The following is a 19,622-nucleotide window of genomic DNA, read 5'->3' on the forward strand; positions in this document are numbered from 1 at the left end:
GACCATGCTACCCCAGCCATTTGAGAGCCCATGCTCTGCGACCATCGGGAATTTCTACCGGCCTGAAGGCATGACTTCAAAATATCTCAACATTATAAAACTGGAACATGTTATATTTTCAACTACTTTGAAACACAGTTAAATTTCCTGACGCTGAGGCCTAATGTAGAAAAAGAGACCTGCCTTTGAGTATTTTCTAAAAGGTGTACTGTATCTTTAAAACACGGCAATCCCGCCTATTTCGAGTGCGGCTCGCTTTCTGTGCGTTCTGATTGGTCAGAATTTCACCTCTGTTAAAAAACGTCGGCCTTTCATTGGCGGAAGCCTTGTCGTCATTTGTGACTCTCGCGGTACTGCAACGCGAAGATGGCGGCCGAACTGGTGGAAGCGATGGTAGGTAAAGCTTGGAAGGCTTTCGCTGGGTAGGGAAACGGCCGCGGGGGTGCAAGCTGAAAGTGGCGCCGGCTGTGGGTTGACCCGGGGCTCGTCTGTGGATATTTTAAGTGTTTACATTTCTACGAGTTTGGCGTACGTGAACCACGACGAAAAGAACTAGCCTGTGGGGGCTAACAAAGCTAGCCTGCTAGGTTATGTTAACCAGGCAAGTGCTTGGTTGAGTTAGCATCATGCTGGGTCTGAGGGAAGATGCCGATATTGAATGAGAGCACATTTCAGAGATGGCACATATTTCCTATGACTTCATCGGTGATACAAATAGTCTACGTATTTATTGATTGATTAGTTAGCGTCTTGGTTTTTGGAGCCGACCAACTGTCAAAATGATTGAACGCAGCCAGACTAGTCTCTAGAGAGGCATCCCTCCTGATCGCTACGGTATGGATGCTGCGCACTTTGCTTCCTAGAAATAAATAAAATAAAGGGACAAAAGCATTGTGCGATTTTTCAACCTCGACATAAAGCAGTCGTCCACTTGTGTCCGATGAAGCGCTGGCAGACAAAGCAGCAGCGTGTCATGTTGACAACAATGCGTTTCAACCGCGCTCTATGCCTCTTTGAATAGACCTGCTCCGTTAGGATGTTTATTCCTGTTTAATGTACCCTGACCTCAGCCTAAATGTACACCATACCATGACATCAACAAACGAATTCTATCAGTATTAGTAAAGAGGACTTTATAATAGCTATATATATATATATATATATATATATATATATATATATATATATATATATATATATATAAGTAGAATTGGATGTCAAAGCTAAGCTAAGTAGTTGTTCTGATAGGTCAGTAAAAAGTGCTTTTAAACGGCTCATATTTGTGAGATTTTAAAATAAATGCAACCTCTGAGAAGCGGCTGCTTTAGGGTACTTTGTTCCTCAATTTACTTTACACCTGCAAAATCCTATGAGCTCGAAACGCCAACAATAACTGCTTTATTTCCACATTTTTTTATTTATTTTTTTGGATATTGTATCGAGACATTTAAAAATGCACAACTTTATTTTTTAACCTGCTCAGCAATAAATTAAACATATAATCCGTTAACGGAAGAGTCGGATTTGTATTTATTGGAAAAGAATAGGTTTTTAGTACCAACAGCAAGGGCATAGGAGTCGTACAAGAAATGGCTTGTTGTATCTTACGTGTAATACAGATGGGCCCCGAGTTTGTTCCTTTGCGGAATTTGACAGTCATTATTTATCTCAATTTACAATAAAGACGCGCTTAGGGCTGGACAATATGGGAAAAAAAGCACATTGATAAAATAGAAACCCTATTGGTCGATGTTGATAATTATCAACAAATTCTAAATATATATTTTAAGTGCAGCCCTGGCCCTTTTATGCTGTTGCTTGGCGACCTATTTTTAGATGGTAAATGTACTTGTATAGCGCTTTATCAAGTCTGATGATCCCAAAGCGCTTTACGATGATATATCTATCATCGATATATGGCTATGGATCTATGTATATTGTTATTGAATTATTGTCCAGCCCTAAGACGCGCTCAGTGTTATACCTAACAATTTCAGTTTTAAGAAGATCAAAAATTTCTGGGAACATCGCTACCTTTTTAAAATTGACCAAAACTGCATCAAATGCCTATGCTTTAGGGCCAAATTTGTACAACTCTTAAATTGAGGTGGGGGCCACGGAGAAGTACTTTTTAAGGGCTACAAATGGCCTCCAGGAAACACTTTGAATACGGCTGCTGTAGAGTGTTATATTTAATCAGGTTGATTTTTTTATTTTTAGTGTTTCAAACAGTTTTATTGAGGAATCAGATATAAAAATTTAAATATCAACAATACAAATATGTCCTCTTTTTTTGTGAATATGAAACATAAAGACAACACAAAATAAAATAAAAGTGCCATAACTAAACAGGAACACTCTCAAGACCCACCCCAAGCTTTTTCTTTAGGACTTACATCTTGTCACACAAGGAATCAAATCAATTTCTGATATTTTTATTTTTTTATTTATTTTTTTGACCATTTTGTGATAGACCAGACTTGGTACAGTAAGCCCTGCCTGTGTTACTAATGGGTTTAGATTATCTACATTGTTGAGAAGAAAGGACAGACAGTAGTGCAATCATCAATCACATGAAAGGAGCACAAAAAGGAGCTGCAGACGTGATAGAATCATACCTGAACAATAATACTCTTGCCAAAACTGATGGATACATTTCATCTTTTGATCTTCTTCTGGGCTCAAGTTGATTGAACTTTAATTTACAGTAAAAATCTCTTATTTTTTTCACCCTTCCGCATTGTTTTTTCTAAGCAATATATGCATCTCTTGCTGTCTCTCGTTCTGCTTGTCCAGCCAAATGTTGAGATTCTGAAACCTTTATTTCTCCCAACCTGGACAGCAAGACCTGTTCTTAAGTTTTATTTAAACTGTAAAAAATTATGCAAAGTTTGAAAGAAAAACAACCCTGCTAATGCTCCCCAGGTTTCCAACTGTACAACAGGGATTGTTCTGGGTTTTTTCTTTGTCAGTCTTAAAACCAGAATTTGTTTGAACAATTTCAAGTTCAAAGCAAAACTCAGAAATAAAAACCTGTTTTATGATTTGATCATAAATTTGATTGCATTTTACTGAAGGGAGTGCAAATAACCTTCAAACCATTTAGCAGACTGTATTTAAAAAAAAAAAAAAAAAAACGTCAGCTTCATTGGTAATCCCACCTTGGGTTTTGGACAAACTATTGCCACTCAACGATGCTTTCACTGACCTGTTTCTCAGGTTTCGTAACCGTTCCGTCAGGATCGGTTGTTAGATTTCCCCGTTTCTGGACCTAAACTGCCGACTTAATTCTGGTTTTGTCTCGTCTTCCCTTTTCAGAACATGGTGAAAAGTTTCCGGGTCTCAGACCTGCAGACGCTGCTGGCCTCGATGGGTCGCAGCAAGAGTGGTCTGAAGCAGGACCTGGTGGGGCGCGCGCTCAGGCTAGTGCAGACCGAGTACAGTCCAGAACTCTTGAAGAACGTCCGGCAGCTTTACGAGTCTCGTTTCCCCAAGTCAGCGGCCTGGCTGCCGGCGAGGCGCCCTGAAGGCGTCCCGGTGGCGTATTCGTCCCTCAGCTCCTCCCCGTCGTTGACCTCGCAGGCCCCAGACTACCTCAACGGGATTTCCAAACCGCTGCATGCCCCCGCGGCAGAGGTCAGGCTGGTCCCTCTGCCCTTCTACCAGACCTTAGAGACGCTTCTGCCACCAACAGAGCTAGGTGAGCAAAGACCAAGGCTTGTGTTTTTTTTGTTTTTGTTTTTTTTTGTTCTTTATGCTTATCGTTCGTTGTTGATTTGTCTTCTCTTGTTTTTACAGTTGCCCACAACAGTGAGAAATTACAGGACAGTCAGTGCATCTTTGAATTAACACCAAGCCAAGCAGATCAGATCCGAAATGCAAGGTGACGACTCAGTGGTGTCCTCTTAGATTTTTGCGCTTTTTTTACAAATCTACAACTTTATGTTTAATTTCAATTGTCCTGTCTATCCATCAGCGAGCTTCGCCCAGGGATCAGATCAGTCCAAGTGGTTCTTAGGTGAGTTTCCAGATATTTCGTTGTCAGCGGAAGCTTTATTTGTATGACTAAATAACTATTATTTTTATTCGTTGTAATATTTTTATTTTATTGTAAAATTTTATTTTCTTCAAGTTTTTTTTTTAAAAACCTGACTGGGTTAGATGGTCGTTTATACTGCTGTGCTTTCTTTATCATGCAGAATCTGTTACTCGGACCCTCTTGGTGTCCAGGAGGACCAGTATCCCCCCAACATCGCTGTCAAAGTCAACCAGTCCTACTGTCATGTGCCGGTAGGTTGATTCCCTCTGAGGCGTGCCGCTGTTTCAAGGAAACCAGCTAAAGCTCTTCATACCTTTTTAAGCTTGTACTGGCATTTACGGGTAAATTGGGAGTGGTTTTGGGTTAAGGCCGAGCTGATTATTCCTCAGGACTGGTCCGATTCCAACCTGAGTCAGGGCTGCTTAATTATGGAGAAACACATAATCATGATTAGCTTGGCCGATATTAAAATCACAAATATTTGTCAAGATTGCTCCTTAATCAAAATAAGCAATATCTTTTTTTTTAAATCTCTACCCAGAGATTGTAATGATGGAAAGTGTAATCGCTTTTAATCATAATCAATAATGCCATAGCTGTTTTTAAGCAATAGTATCCCATTTTATGTTTTTCTGATATTGTGCAACAACAATCATCAGTCTGTGAAATCCTCAGATCAGCATGTCTGGCACCATAAACTAGAGCTGAACCGACACCAGATTCTTTCAAACTGAGTTCGGGTACAAAAGTCGATACGAGTACTTGGACACAGAAATAGACTTTACGGTATTTCACTTGTCTAGACCTGCCCTCTCTTTCTATTTTACTGATATAAAGCCACGTTCTTAGTGTAAACAAAAGTCCCTTATATTCCAATATTTACTGAATCTTTTTTAATAGACAACCTAAATGTAAATGAAATCTTTAACTGTACAAACATAAAACTGTGGCTGAGCAACTGATATTACATGATCTCGTCGGTGAAGTTTAAACCCATTTTAAGAGGCGAGTGGCACGTTTTTCTTGATTAAAAAGCAGCATTTGTTCGTTAGCAGCGGTTTGGGTTTTCATCTACGATGTGAGGCTCTGAGCGTGTCACCAAACCTGAGGTGGCTTTTCTTGTGTGCGAGCCCTGAAACTGTTTTACATGAAGGATCGGCTCAAGTAAAGTCTTCTTCTGAGCCTGTCTGGTTAAGCTAGCGAGGGACGCCAGGCTACCACTGCTAGTCCAGCTTCAACGAAGGAGAGGCCTAGCCAGACTCCAGACCTCAACCCAATGCAGTCTCTGTGCGCAAAATAAAGCCAGCTGTTAAGAGAGGAAATTAAGCTCCTGTCACACTGATTTGAATACGATTACACCCATATGGTATGGGCCAGGTACGGGAGTCTGGTATCTGCATCGATGCATCCCTACGAACAGACATTTCCCCATTCTGATGCTCAGTGTGACCTTCAGCAGGTGCTCCTTAGCACGCCTGACTAAATGCATAAAGTGGCTGCCTTCTGATTGGCTGATTGGCTGTTTGTGTTCTCAAGCAGCTGAATAGCTGCTTAATAAAGCAGCCGGTGAGCCATGTGAGAGAATGCCTGTTGGATATTCAAGTGCTTCCTGAAGAGGGATTTAAATTGCATCGGCACTTTAAAAATTGTTTTTCTGAACTGGGTGTTAAGATTTGTTAAAATAAGCAATATCTTCAGATAATCTGTACTAAAAGTAGTTATTTAAAGTTATCAAGTTATAACTTCATCTAAAAAAATTGAACTATTATAACATTAGTTATTTAAAGATACTCATTTGCATTAAATCTATCATACTACAGGTTCCACAGGCTCTCAGGTCAGGTCTCTCACGTGCTAATGGCTATTTGCACACTTTTAGCTTCTCAGGGCGTGTTTGTCTGATACATTCGTGCAATTGCACAGTATTTTACATCGTTCTGTAGAGGGACTGCCATCTGTCTGTTTTGACTTGAACATTTAAATTTATCAGATGCTGAGGAATATTTACACATTTTAAGCTTTGCAGGAAGTCTTAAACATTGTCGTTGTATTTGTATCTGTGTGTAAATTCTGAGCAAATGTCATCATGGCTACCAGGGCTGGGCGACATATCGAGATTACAAACAAAAAAAAGAGATGAGTCTATGTTGTTTATATCGAGATGGTCTATGTGACATTATAATTATACATTTATATATTCCAGTAGGTTAACTTTCAGTTGTTTCTCATATTTATCTGCAGCTGTTTGTTAAAAAATGTGTATGAGAGACATTTGGGATAAAGCTTTGATTCAGAGATGCCTTTTTTATAAATACTTTGTGAAAAGAAAAACATATAGATATAAATATTGTATATTGGCGTTCAGCCTAAAAGTATCGAGAAATTTCTTTTGGTCCATATCGCCCAACCCTAATGGCTGCGTAATGGACATAAAGACCCTGATTCTGGATATAAACCGACCCGATCTCATCCGCTCAAATTGACGCATTTTTAACAGACATGATAAACGCTTCCAATGCTTATACTATTAGTTTTATCTGGTCTGCTGTCTTTGCAAACTAGGACATTTTTAAGTTATAGCTTTTATGGCTGCAATTAACGATTATTTTAATAATCGATTAATCGGGCAACCTTTTTTTTTTTTGCATTTAATCGATGAATCTGACAGAAAATGCAGTTTTAATTTGTTCCTCTTTCTTCCCAAATGGAACATTTGGATTGCCGAGCAGATAAGCGCACAAAGAACAGGATGCTTGTTAGGTGTTCTGTTACAATATTAAATAATAAATAATTTAGCTTAGAATAAAGAAATGTGAAGGAGAAAGAATTGGACATAAGAGTAGACCACCAGCTCATCACAGTTTCAGCACAAGCTGCATTTTACGCATATACTACATGCTACATTTCCGTACATGTTTTTCTTCCAAGGATGATTATATCTTCTATTAGCGTTTCTGATTTTTCTTTGAAATATGATCTAGTTCTCTAAACAAGGGCTGAATTGCCTCCTACTTGTTGGGTTTGCCCTAAAAAGAAGTTTTCAATTTTGAATTGAGAAAGCTTTCTGGATAGGAAGCGAAACGTCTTCAAACTTCGGGGGGAAAAAGTCCAGTTGTTTTTTTTTTTTTGTTTTTTTTTTTACTTTTTTGGAATGACCCTAAAAAGAAGGTTAAAATGTTGCCTTATTGTAATCAACCCTATCGTTTGCTCTTTACCAGACATAATCCGTCGCCTTCAAAAAATGTCGCCACAGTATGAAACATGGCCTTGAGTTTGAAATGTTTAGTACCGTGCCAATCCTATTGCACATATGTTTTGAAATTTGCTCTGTTTAAAGAATGTTTTATTTGTTTTGGAACAAACTTTTTATTGGACAGGACCTTTGACGTAACATGCCTGCACGTGTCATTTTTCTCTCTCTCTCTCTCCGTTTTTCAGGGATACTACCCCTCCAACAAGCCTGGCGTTGAACCTCGGCGTCCTTGTCGTCCCATAAACATCACTCCCTGGTTGCATCTGTCCACCGTCCCCAACAGAGCCACCATCACCTGGGGAAACTTCGGCAAGGTCAGTCTCAGGCGCCGCATGTCGGAGCGCGGCGCAGCAAGAGAGCAGATCTAACAAAGTGCACCAAGGCATGCTGGGACTTGTAGGCTCCTGAGTGCTGCACAGGTTCCTCTGAGCCATGTGTCATAAGAGCCTTTATGAACTCCAACATCTTGTAGTTATGTATGAAAAAAAAAATCAGCAGAGATGTTTTTTATAATTGATGAAAAGATTTAATAGATTTTTTTTTATTAGTCTTTGGTTTATAGCATCTTTTCTTGTGAAATGTTTTATTTGGGGTGCTTTTTATTACTTTCTTGAATGAATCCTGGTGTGAAAGCGTCTTTTTGACATGACTGTCTACGCTTCAGTGTTGACAGTTTAAACAGAAATGGTAAAAACCTTAAATAAACTACAACCTTTCAGTCTGACCCCGCCCCCCCTTCTGATCCACTTCCTCTTAAACGACCTTGTTTTGTTTAAAAAGACGTCACCCGTTTGGTGTTTAGCCCAAACTGTTGATTGCACAACCCGCTCAGTAAGTCTGAGTAGTTTTGTTTTCCCAAAACGAGGAGATTGGGACTAGTTTCCAATGATTTTAATCAGTCAGTTTTGCTTTTGCACAAGTGACATGCTTTTACTTTGTATCATTCATCTTTAGTATTTAAAAAATGTCAATTTCGAATATGTTAGGACTGGGCTATAAATCGATTTAATCGATTAATTCGAATTTACAATTCTTTAAGATTTCATTTTTGGAAAATCTGGATTTTATTTTGCCAATACGCTCATTGGGTTTCCATGAAGAGAACAGCATGTGATTCTGAATATATGTTTAGGCAAATGTATTGTCAAAATATTGTTAAGTGGAAACTTTTTTTAACCATAATACGAGGTATTTCATTTACTTATTTACTTTTTTTTAACTTAGTTTGAATTTCACAAGTGCAGTGAAGCCTGTTCTTAGCTCAATGTGTAATACCACTAGCAGCAAATGTTTTGTTATATTTTCATTGTTTATAATGGCACGGCTGCCATCTTGTTTTACAAGCATGTTTCACAGCTTGTTTTTAGTTGCACTTTGAATTCAGGTCAACTCCCTGATGAAATGCTTGACATAAAAAGCAAGGTTTTAAAATAATTTCTTTAATTTCTTTTTATGAAACAAAAAGGAAGAAAAAATTGATTAATCGGATTTGGTATGATAAAATCGGAGATTTATTTTTTAATCCATATCGCCCAGCCCCATGTAGAATATATATATATATATATATATATATATATATATATATATATATATATATATATATATATAATTTATTTATTTATTTATTTATTTTTTTGAACACCTTTAACACAAAATGAGTTTTGTGTGACATGTCTTGGTTTTTGGTGGGCCAAATCCTGACGGCTCCGGTTGTACGTGTCCGTTTCCAGCGTTACTCCGTGGCGGTGTACCTGGTGAGGGTCTTCACAGCAGCAGACCTCTTCAACCGGCTGAAGCTCTGCTCAGTCGAGAGCGCAGAACGCTGCCGTGAACGCAGTAAGTAGAAACGACTGAGCCTCTTCGTATCGTTTTTGGTATCTGAGTGTTTGCCCCTCGCTGGATTTCTAACATGTTTCCACCGTTTTCCCTCCAGTCCAAGATAAGCTTCGCTTCGACCCAGAGAGCGAGATTGCAACCACGGGCCTCAGAGTTTCTTTAATCTGTCCAGTAAGCGCAGCAACAAACGTACAATCTCAAACGTTCAGAGGTTTTGGGTTTCCAAAGGTTGTGTTTAATTTGCGCCGTTCTCTTCCTCTCCGACATCCCAGCTGGTGAAGATGCGGCTCGGTGTGCCGTGCCGAGTGTTGACCTGCGCCCATCTTCAGTGTTTCGACGCCGTCTTCTTCCTGCAGATGAATGAGAAGAAGCCCACATGGACCTGCCCCGTGTGCGACAAGCCGGCTCCGTTTGAACTGCTTACAATCGACGGGTGAGGAGACGCTTCTTCCTCTACAGCAGCCGCTCCTTTCTCACCAACTGTGTGCGTTCATTTAGACCTCCATCCACCGTTATTATTTAAGATGCAGTTTCCCTTTTCTTCTTTATTCCCATTGGACAACGGCGCTCAGGCACAAACCCTGATTTAGCAGAAAGCTGCAACCAATGAGCTTCAGAGCCACATGTGGCTCTATCAACCCTCAGCTTTCTCTCTTAATAAGTTTGAACAGGAATAAAATGGAAATGAACAATGTTTCTGCTTAAGAATGTAGTTCTATCCAATATCTGCACAGAATGACTATTACATGGATTTTCTATACTAAAAAAATATTTAAGTTGCCTTATCAGTTCCTTTTACTCCCTCATAAAATGCATATTTCCTTAGTTCTTTAATCTATGAACAGAACAAAAATGTGTTATTTAGTTTTCTATAGGATATATTTCTAAAACTTTACAAGTTTATATCAAACCTAACGTTATAATGTCCTCGGATCTCAACGGCCGTCAGACAATCCTTATCTGTAATTATGTAAGAAAGGTCAACCAACAAATGTAGTGGATGTCCCAGACTGTGCGATAGACGGAGAATCTGTAGCGGTCGCTGCATTTCTGGCTTTGCAGGCTTCAGTTTGCATGTTAGATGTTAAAGTTCATCTTATTAAAATTAGGATCAGCTCAGGTGTTAAAGGTGCATCTAAACGGGGAATGTTGAGATTATGAGTTTTGTTCCTTTTTTTTTTGGTTCTTGTGGTTCAGTTAGCGGCCATCTTTTTATAATTTATTATTTTTTTCTCATTCAGTTCCGCTCGTCTCCTAATTTATCTTCATAAAACACACCGTATCATATTATAAAGTGGAGGGACTCATTGTTGAGAGGTGAATCAAATCCTGTTGGACTGGTGCTTGCTGCTGGAGTATCTGTAACGTTTTGCATCTTTGGTGTATGGAGATGCTCAGCATATCGGCCCCCCTGCAGAGATACCCAGCCATAAGCTGAGCGATCCACAGGTTTTATTAACAATATAATTTGCACAGAGACAATGTTAGGCCTGTAATTACTGCACCATGTCAGAACAAAACTCACGTCATCCCACTTAGACCATCTGGTAAGCACAGTGGTGCAGGGCTGATGGGTTGTGTTTGTTTTACAGCCGTCTGGCCTGGACTCGACCATCAACTCCGTTTTGATACCAAGAGGTGTCACAGTTAAATACGAGGACAAACTATAGCTTGGCCCGAATCGAAACTGCTGATTCACAAAAGTCGGATAAAACAGGAAAAATGTTTCAGCTCATTAAAGACCAGAAAAAACTTTGTTGTCAAACCTTAGAGGCGAGATGACATTTTGGCAGCTGCCTCTGTCAGGTTCAATTAATGCATAAGAACAAATGGTGGGGAAATATAGAAAAAAACTTGCATATGAAAAGCCCTGGATAAGCGGAACACGATGGATGGATGAAAAGCATTAGATGCACATATGTTTAAACATTATTCAGGATTCTGATCAAAGCTGCATTTGAGCGACTTAAACCGCTTCCTGGAGGGGAGCAGGCTAGACAGCTGAGGGCTGACGGGACTCCTGTGGAGCGGCAGGTCCACGTTTGCAGCTGTTGGTGAAATACCTTTGTAATTTGTCAGATGCCGCATCCCTCGCCACACCCGCAGTGAGCCGTTGTCCTCTAGGTGCAGCTCCACCCGTCTCTACTAGGTAACCTTAGCAGGTTTTAATGCGCCTCTCCTGACCGAACAGAGCTCCGCCACCGCTCCAGAGTAAAGCACAGAGCTGAAGATCTTCACTTGACCAAAGTCACACTTCCTAAAACTAAAGTTGGACCAAAACTTCTTCACCACAGCTTTATTTATCTGGCAGGAATGTTTCTAAATTCTCCTGGCAAGGTATCGGTTTAGTGGGAAGAAAGTAGGGGAAAATGAACGTAGCCTGAACTTCATTTAAAAAAAAAATGTTGGAAAAAAGAGAGAGAGAAAAACAACCTTTTCACCCACTTCAGTTTTGGGCATGCAGCGTTCTGCAGATTCCAGTCTCTACTCAGTGGCACTCCTTGACTTTCTCACAGACTGAAAGCATTGAGCTTCCTTTGGCTGGGAGGTATGTTTGCATTCCTTAGAAGTAAGCTAGTGTGGAAAGTCTTCCTCTTTAGCTTTTTATATATATATATATTTTCTTTATATTTGTAACCTAAGATCCAAATGGTCCGTCTTAAGAATGAAATTGTCCATCAACACATAAGTGAGTTGGATTCAGTGTTGCTTTTTGCACGCTATGATCATCGGACATAAATACGGTTTTGCTGTAGAAAGGCAGCAGGTGTGAACCCTTCATGCTTAAATCTGAGCGTCCGCTTTGTTTTGTGCGTATTATTGGGATTTGTGAGGCGTCTCAGACCTGCATCGTCTGTTTCAGGTTACTATCTGAGATTCTCAAAGAGACGAGCGAGGACATCGAGGAGATCGAGTACCTAACAGACGGTTCCTGGCGGCCGATCAGAGATGAGAAGGAGAAGGACAGGGAAAGAGAACGAAGCAACACACCAGAGTACCCTGTTGTTGACATATGTACGTAAATGACCCCGTTTCTCTGTCCTCACGTTCTACCAAGTAACTTTTTTTTACATTTTGTTGCCTTACAACCACATACTTTAATGTGTTTTACAGGGATATTATGTTATGAAAGCACAAACTAGTAAACATTTCTACAGGCAAGGGTTATGTTTAGGCTCTGTTTAATCTGATGGCTCTACTGCAGCCATTCAGAAGTTAACACACTGTTATAATACAGCTAATATTGAATGAGTTATTGAGTTAATACAGCTGCTCTGAGAAGGCATCACCAGCTTTATTTAAGAGGAGACCCCGCCAAAAGGCCCAATGGTAACTCTGGAGGGACTGCTGAGATCCACACACTGCAAAAAGAGAATTGAAAATAAGTAAAATTTTCTTGAAATTAATGTATTTGCTCTTGATTTGAGCAGGTAAATAAGACTATTTGCCAATGGAATGAGTATTTTTACCCCTAAAATAAGATAAATAGATAAACTACACTTGAAATAAGACAATGGAGATGAATTGTTCCTATTTTAAGTGCAAAAATCTTATTCCATTGGCAAATAATCCTATTTACCTGCTCAAATCAAGGAAAAATACCTTAATTTCAAGAAAAAAATTCTTATTTTTAGGTATATTTTTGCAGTGCAGCTCAGGTGGGAAAATCTGTCAATGCAGCAACTACGAGTACAGCTGTAAAACCCCATTATAGATCAGTTCAATCTTTTCTTCTCATTTCAGAAAGTGAAACTCACAGATAACACACAGATTGAAATATTTTGATGACTATGGCTTACAAAATGTGTGTCTCAGAAAATTAGAACACTGTGAAAAGGTTATGGCATATTCCTAGAAAGCTGTGTGGAAGGAAAAAGTGTGATGGGAACAGGTGCAACAGAGAGAACCACAGCCTTGTGAGGCTTGTCAAGCTAAATCCATTCAAAATGTTGGTGGAAATTCACATGTTGACTGAGGCTGGAGTCGTCACATCAAGAGCAGCTACGCTCAGATGGGTCCTACAAACGGGCTGCAAGCCTCCTGCCTGAGCAGAGGTGACAAACAACTGGACCGTTGCTCAATGGTCCAAATTCCTGTTCAGACTAGAGTAAAGTTTGGATCTAATTTGGAAACCTGGTGTGTTTCCTGAGGTCCAGTCAATGCAGACGTCTACCAGGAAGCTTTGGAGCACTTAATGCTTCCTTATGCTGACAACCTTTTATAGAGATGATGGTTTCATTTTGCTGCAGGACGTGGTACCGGTCCACACTACCGAAGGTAGCAAAAGCTGCTTAGCTGACCGTAACGGTACGGTTTGGTCGGCCAGAAAACGCACCTGAACCTCAGCGAGGATCTGTGCGGTATGAAGAGGAAGATGAGAAACACCAGACTCAACTTTTCCACCCAAACACCAACGATTAAAAAGCCTGGAATGTTTTTTTTGTTTTTTTTGCCCGGGTAAAAGGAATCCTTGTTAATTTGAACACTTTCTGTTTCCACTGCCCTGAAAGACAGCAGAAAATGTTTATAGATCAGCGTAGGGACTTCTGGAGAAGTTGAGAAGAAACATGCACTACACCTCCAGCCCAGTAAGTGGCAGTAAAAGGAAACCAAAGCCGACTGAGAATACCATATCCCTACACTTCTTCACAAGAAGGAGAACGCGCTGTTGGCTAATCTCCTCTTCCTTTGGTCCATTCTCGATCACAAGAAGTACGCTCAAGTAGAAAACAACAACATGCAGGTCCTGAATATGGCTGGTGAGCAGAAGTCAGGAACGCTAAGGAACTCTGGGAAACTCGGCTTACTTGGGCTTTTCACTTTCAGAAATGAGTGACAACTCTTAAAATTGTTTCCAATATTCTATTTTTTTTTTAGTTGTACTTTTCTTAGATGTCCTCTCCACAGATCTGGTCTGTATGGATGAAAGGAGAGTTTTCAAAAAGCTGTTGCTGGGAGGCAGCAGGCCTGTTGTTCTGGTTAGGTTAAAACGTTTTGGCCTTCATGTATGTAAGAGACTTGATGTTGAGCTGGAGGTTCACCGTACTGCAGGGCGACGACCCAGAGAACAGTCAGAGCTACAGCACAATGGTTTGGTCCTGAGTTAGATTTAGCTCTGAACTTTGCCTGGTCAATTCAAATTAAAGATCTATGGCAAGACTTGAGAACTGAAGCGCTTCGTCTAATGTGAATTGAACTGTTGCTGCATAAGACTGGACATATATTACTAGAGCTATGCGATAATTCAGTAACAATATGTATCGATTCCATAGACGTGTGGTACAGTAGGAAAAAAATGGTCAATAAAAAGTGCAATAGAACAGTTTTCCTTCCTTTTGCATTCTAGCCTATCCTGTAGGTTAATACTACAGTCAATAAATCCTCCCAGCCAATCACAGAGCCAGGAACGCTCCATCACCAAGCTGCAGAGTTCAGAGAGCACTTGTTGTTTTTTCTTTTTAAGCCATTTTAAGCAACAGCATAAAATGGCTAGGGCTGCACTTAAGATATGTTTTGCATTTTTTGATAATTATCAGTGTGGGATCAATATGATTTCTATTTTATCGATCTGCTTTTTTTTCCCTATATGGTCCAGCCCCACTGTGTACAGAGCTGGTAGAGACGTCCCTGACAGACGTGGAGCTGTAAACGTAGCAAAAGCTGGTTCCACAAAACAAAATACATTGACGTTTGCGTTTTTAATGTGAATGAATGGAGTGAAAAAAGTTTTCGGTGATGTTTTTTTTCATATATACCGTATTTAATTTCCATTTTAATAAAATTGGAGTTCTTTTCTCAGGCATTCCTGAAGCAAACGGACATTCGCCGGCCCACAGCAGCACCAGTCTGTCGGGTAGGTCTGGAAGCGGTTCGGTGGGCACGTCCGGAGTCCCAGGGGGGCCGGCGGGGGCGCCGGGAGGAGGAGTGGTGGTAGATCTGACTCTGGACTCCTCCTCTGAGGAGGAAGGGGGCGGGGCCGGAGGGGACAGTGACGACACAGAGGACAGCGCCGACAGTCCCGCCCCCAAAAGGGGCCGGTACAACTACGACAAGGACCTGGTCACCGCGTACTGACCCTGCAGCTCTGTCCCTCCTCCCAGACTGACATGCCGACACAGAGAGGCGGCAGGGGGGGCTTAAGGTTTGAGGACAGGAACACAGCAACCCCCTAGATGCAACGACCCTCTCCGATCCCCCGAGCGTCAGAGCCTTTTTTTAGCAGCTCTAGTTTGATTTCAGACAAAACCAACACACTCAAACATGTCCTGCCAGCGACTCTTTACTCTGCACATTTCTGGGAGCAGCCGTTCGCACCCGGCACCACCTTGCAGTGAGAATCTGTCCCACGCTGACTGGACCGAGCACCCCACCTCCACCTCAGTCTTCTCAGACTCCTCCCTTCTCACCACCTCTTTGTATAGACTCCAAATTACCGGCTCTTTTAGCCATAGGCGTTCAATGTTTGCATCTGGTTTTTGTCACTTTGCAGTTTTGAAAACGGAGGCTCTTCAGTAGCTTTTTGGACGGGGGTGAACCTAAAGGCAGGAAAAATTTGAAGGACACAGCAAAAAAAAAAAAAAAAAATTTGGAGTACCCTGGGAATCTTTGAAACTTGAGTTTTCACTCTAAGAAATTCCTCCTTTTGGACAACTTGTCAGCTTTCAGTTTTAATTTTTGTCCTAAAGAGAACCTACCTCAGTCATTAAACACTTAGCAGACTGGCAATAGAGCGTTGCTTTGGCAGATGTGGATCGACAAGTTTCTAAATCCAACTTTACACTGGACATTTTTTTATTATTTTTTTTATATATATATATATATATATATATATATATATATATATATATATATATATATATTCTCTCGTTTTTTTCCGTGCAGCCATGCTCCCTCCGCAGCAGCAACGAATCCCAGTTGAACAGTAGTTCTTGTTTGGATTACCAGGTTGATGGTGGTTATAAACAAAGATCGGATTTGTGAGAGAAAATATGCCTCTGCAAAAATAGACGGCTAACACGCAGCATTTGCTAGGAGGCATTTTTGGGGAGTCCCACCAACTCGTCATGCGTCAGGTTTGCTGCGCTGGCCGCTGGTCCAGAGCAGAAACGCTCGCTGGTTATGGAGTTTTGGTCCCTTGTTTTTTTTTGTTTTGTTTTGTTAAGTGTTGGAGATGTGGTCCCATTATTTTAAGGCCAAACCGAGGAAGCCAGGATTCATGCTTTGAACAGAACGTGTTGTTTATATGCTGGTAACGTTTGGGCTTTGATTGGAGTAATTTATTAGATTTTTTATTTTATTTCATTGTTACAGGTTAGCTACATAACATTTATCGTCAGCTTTAGCTGTTACTCGCAGTGGCATCTCCGCTTGCAGGTTTTTTTTTTTTTTTTTTTTTCATGGTCTGCTGCCCTGCTTCTTTCCCTAGATTAAAAAAAAAAAAGCCCGTTCTGCTTTTAATGCGTTCTGCTGACGCACAAAGCTTCAGCCCCCCCCTGATTGGGTCACCAAGGGTCCTGTTTGAATCTGACAGCTGCTTCCTCCTGCACACAACCCTCTCCTCTCAGGCTCTTACCATTCTCGGACGGGGTTGCATCCATTAGCCGGAGTAGAATCGGACCTTATTTGCTGCATTCGCCAGACTCTAATATATTTCTGCCTCTGCACTAGTGTAAATATTTGATGCCTGCCTCCCAGATAAAAGACGCTCCGTCTAGATATACAGGCTCCAGATTTATTTCTTGTATAGAAACGTGTTGCTAGAGGTCCGCTTTCATGTAATTCTTTGAGATGTTTTGCTTAGTTTGAAAGACTCTTGTGTAGCAGGTATTGAAACAGGGACTCTGAAACCAGTCCTTGTATAATCCTACTGTAGGAATCAGAAAAGGAGTCTCTAAGAGCCGCGGTCCTGCTTCACTGTGAGACGGTCGGGTCCAGTCCTGCGGGACGCGCCGTCCACGGTGCGGTTTTAACAGCTGGATCTTTTGATTTTCCTTCGCCCTGCTCTGATGCACAGCATTTAAGCAACGATTTGCCGCCTCTCCGCTGCAGGTGTGTCCTCCTTGAGTAGAGGACGCACCCGAGCAGATGACTCAAAGTAATCAGTTCAGGTCTCGTCTTCCATCTTTCCCTCCGTACCGTCAACTGCTTATGAAATGTGGAAATATTTTTATTAGTCCACCCAAACCGGAAGCCGCTCGGCCGTTGAGTCTGAACAGGATTATTCCATAAAGTGGGCCTGGAAGCAAAAACGGAGAACTCTACCCGTCTTTAACTTGGAAATTGTAAGTAATTTATGCAAACCTAAAAGTGTGTCGTTTTGTTTGTTTTTCTCACGCGTCGCTGTGAGGGGATCTCTGACTTCTCATGGGGCTTATGCTCAAAGATGAGGTGGTGCGGGTTGCTACTGTGGAACTGAGCCACTAGGCGTTTGCATTTAGTTTGAAAGCTAGAGACAGCTGAGGCTCTGTTCTCTTTGTAGTGGCATCTATTCTTCTTATAAAAATTCATGAGAGCACGGCCAGGGGCTCACGATCCATGATGTAATTTTTTTTTTTTTTTTTATGTTCCTATTAAGACAATAGAATTAAATAATATTTTATTAAGCCTTGAATTGCCTTCAGTTCTTGTAGGCAAATTGACAATAAGACGCTGCTGAGCGCAGCGCCACTGTACTCCTAACGCCACTGAGAACCGGGACGGCTGGTTACGGTGGGGGTTCTTCTCTGTACCAAATGCACAGATGTGGCGACACGTTTGTTGCCTGTTGAGGATGAAACTGTAAAATTGGAAACGATCGTATTCTAACAGCTGTTATTGATGTGTTGAATTAATTAAAATAAATTCTTAAGAAACGTGTCTGATCTTTTTATTTCGAAAGGTGTGTGTGTCTACTGACACAACAGGAAGTTCTTACTTTATTGTTAACTAACGACATGCTGGCTTGCTAAGGTATTCACACTTCCTCCAGGCAACTATTCTCCATGGAGAATAGATAAGACAATTTAGAGAATAAATTACTCCTTACTGTTTCCCAAGGCAGTTGGTTATAGTGGCTTTTGTTTTAGTAATTTTATTACAAGGGGCATGAGCACAAATTCATTCCACGCTTTCCAGATTTTTATTAACAATGTTGAAAAGCATGAATTGTTCTCTGGTCACATCATTGTCCCTCTGTGCCAGTAAAAAAAAAAAACTAAATTATTATTTTTTTAAATAGGCTTTAATATAACTGGTTGATAAATATGTGTACATAATTTATTATAATCTGTAATCTAATAGGCGTTTTAATAAAAGGAAAAAATATGCTTTTCAAGAGAGCGGATGTTGAAAGACCAATTTAATTTTTCTTAATATTAAATTTACTGTATATATACTGTATAAGGAACTTCCACTATAAACCCTTTCCGTCCCCGCTGTTGCCAGCAGGTGGCGGTAATGGGCTTTAAATGGCCCGACTAAGTGGTGGGAATTCCGGTTCCCTTCCGTGATCCGACTGGTTTGGATCAGGACACTAACCACCTTTTCTGCTTTGAATTCACTGAAACATTTACATTTAAACAAAATGCAGCCAGCTTTTGCGTTTGTCCTAAATACGCATACCTTGCCTGTTTAGAGGCAATAGTGGACTTGTTTATGCTGCTTTGAGAATATTTTAGCTGTTTACATATTTAAATAACCAGAAGTGTGGAGGGGTTAATGCTGAAGAGACCCCTTGTGGCTACAGCTGGAAGTTGCTGCTGTTAAAATGTCCTCGTTTAATGCTCTTTTGTTTTTTTTTGTTACTCTGACCCAACAGCTAAATAATTTCAACAAAATGTGCCTGTGAAGAACTCCTTGCGACTCCTAAATCAGATAAAAGTTGCTCACCGGGTTCCCAATGTCTCAAATGTCAAAATCATTGATTCTTGCCTCCATGGTTAGATTTTTTTTTTTTTTGGGGGGGGGGACATTTTTATATCTGGTATACTAATGGCCAATTTGCATCATCTGCTCAGCTAAGTAGCAAATTTGATCCACCAAACTCCCAATTATTTTGTTAACTCCAAGTCAAACCCTATGGTGAGAAAAGCCACATTTTGATTCTACCTGTATCACTCATCCTTTTCTCAAGGCCCCTTCTGTTACCTCTAGGCTAGCCAGGAAATGTCAGCAGAACATTGGGAGGGCAGCACTGTTTTTGGTCCAATGTTGTTCTGTTAACTCGCGTTATAGAGATATCAGCGACTAGGAAACTTATTCTTCGTACCTAGAAGTCTACTACAGTCACCAATGCCTACCCACTGGCTCAGGGTGACAGAGGACAATCATGCACACACCCCTGGGGGCAATTTTAGAAAGACAAGTTATGTTTTTGTTTTTTTGTTTTTTGGGACTGTGGGAGGAAGCTGTAGTACCAAAAGAGAGAACATGCAAACTCCACATAGAAAGACCCTTGGCCAGGACCTTCATGCATCTGCAAGGCAACAGTGCTGCAAACTGAACCACTATGTCACC

At 40.8% G+C, this 19,622-nt stretch overlaps 1 protein-coding gene across 1 annotated transcript; it reads left to right on the top strand.

Moving 5' to 3' along the window:
- Nucleotides 1-311: 311 nt before the first annotated feature.
- On the top strand, nt 312-17,984 carry pias4a (protein inhibitor of activated STAT, 4a). Its single transcript, XM_012880919.3, has 11 exons — nt 312-393; nt 3,319-3,700; nt 3,799-3,883; nt 3,977-4,018; nt 4,200-4,290; nt 7,478-7,606; nt 9,023-9,128; nt 9,226-9,299; nt 9,401-9,561; nt 11,992-12,143; nt 14,929-17,984. Exons 1-11 carry the CDS (start codon nt 367-369, stop codon nt 15,201-15,203), a joined length of 1,524 nt encoding a protein of 507 aa, XP_012736373.1. The 5' UTR covers nt 312-366; the 3' UTR covers nt 15,204-17,984.
- The last annotated feature ends 1,638 nt before the right edge of the window (nt 17,985-19,622 follow it).

This window comes from Fundulus heteroclitus, chromosome 9 (genome assembly GCF_011125445.2).
Source record: "Fundulus heteroclitus isolate FHET01 chromosome 9, MU-UCD_Fhet_4.1, whole genome shotgun sequence".
Lineage (NCBI taxonomy): Eukaryota > Metazoa > Chordata > Actinopteri > Cyprinodontiformes > Fundulidae > Fundulus > Fundulus heteroclitus.

Bases quoted from the DNA above. Each gene is read 5' to 3' on its own strand.
- pias4a (XM_012880919.3), top strand. From the start codon at position 367: ATGGCGGCCGAACTGGTGGAAGCGATG. The intron at 3,701-3,798 runs GTGAGCAAAGAC...TTGTTTTTACAG, and splicing joins TCTGCCACCAACAGAGCTAG to TTGCCCACAACAGTGAGAAA. The intron at 4,019-4,199 runs GTGAGTTTCCAG...TTTATCATGCAG, and splicing joins TCAGTCCAAGTGGTTCTTAG to AATCTGTTACTCGGACCCTC.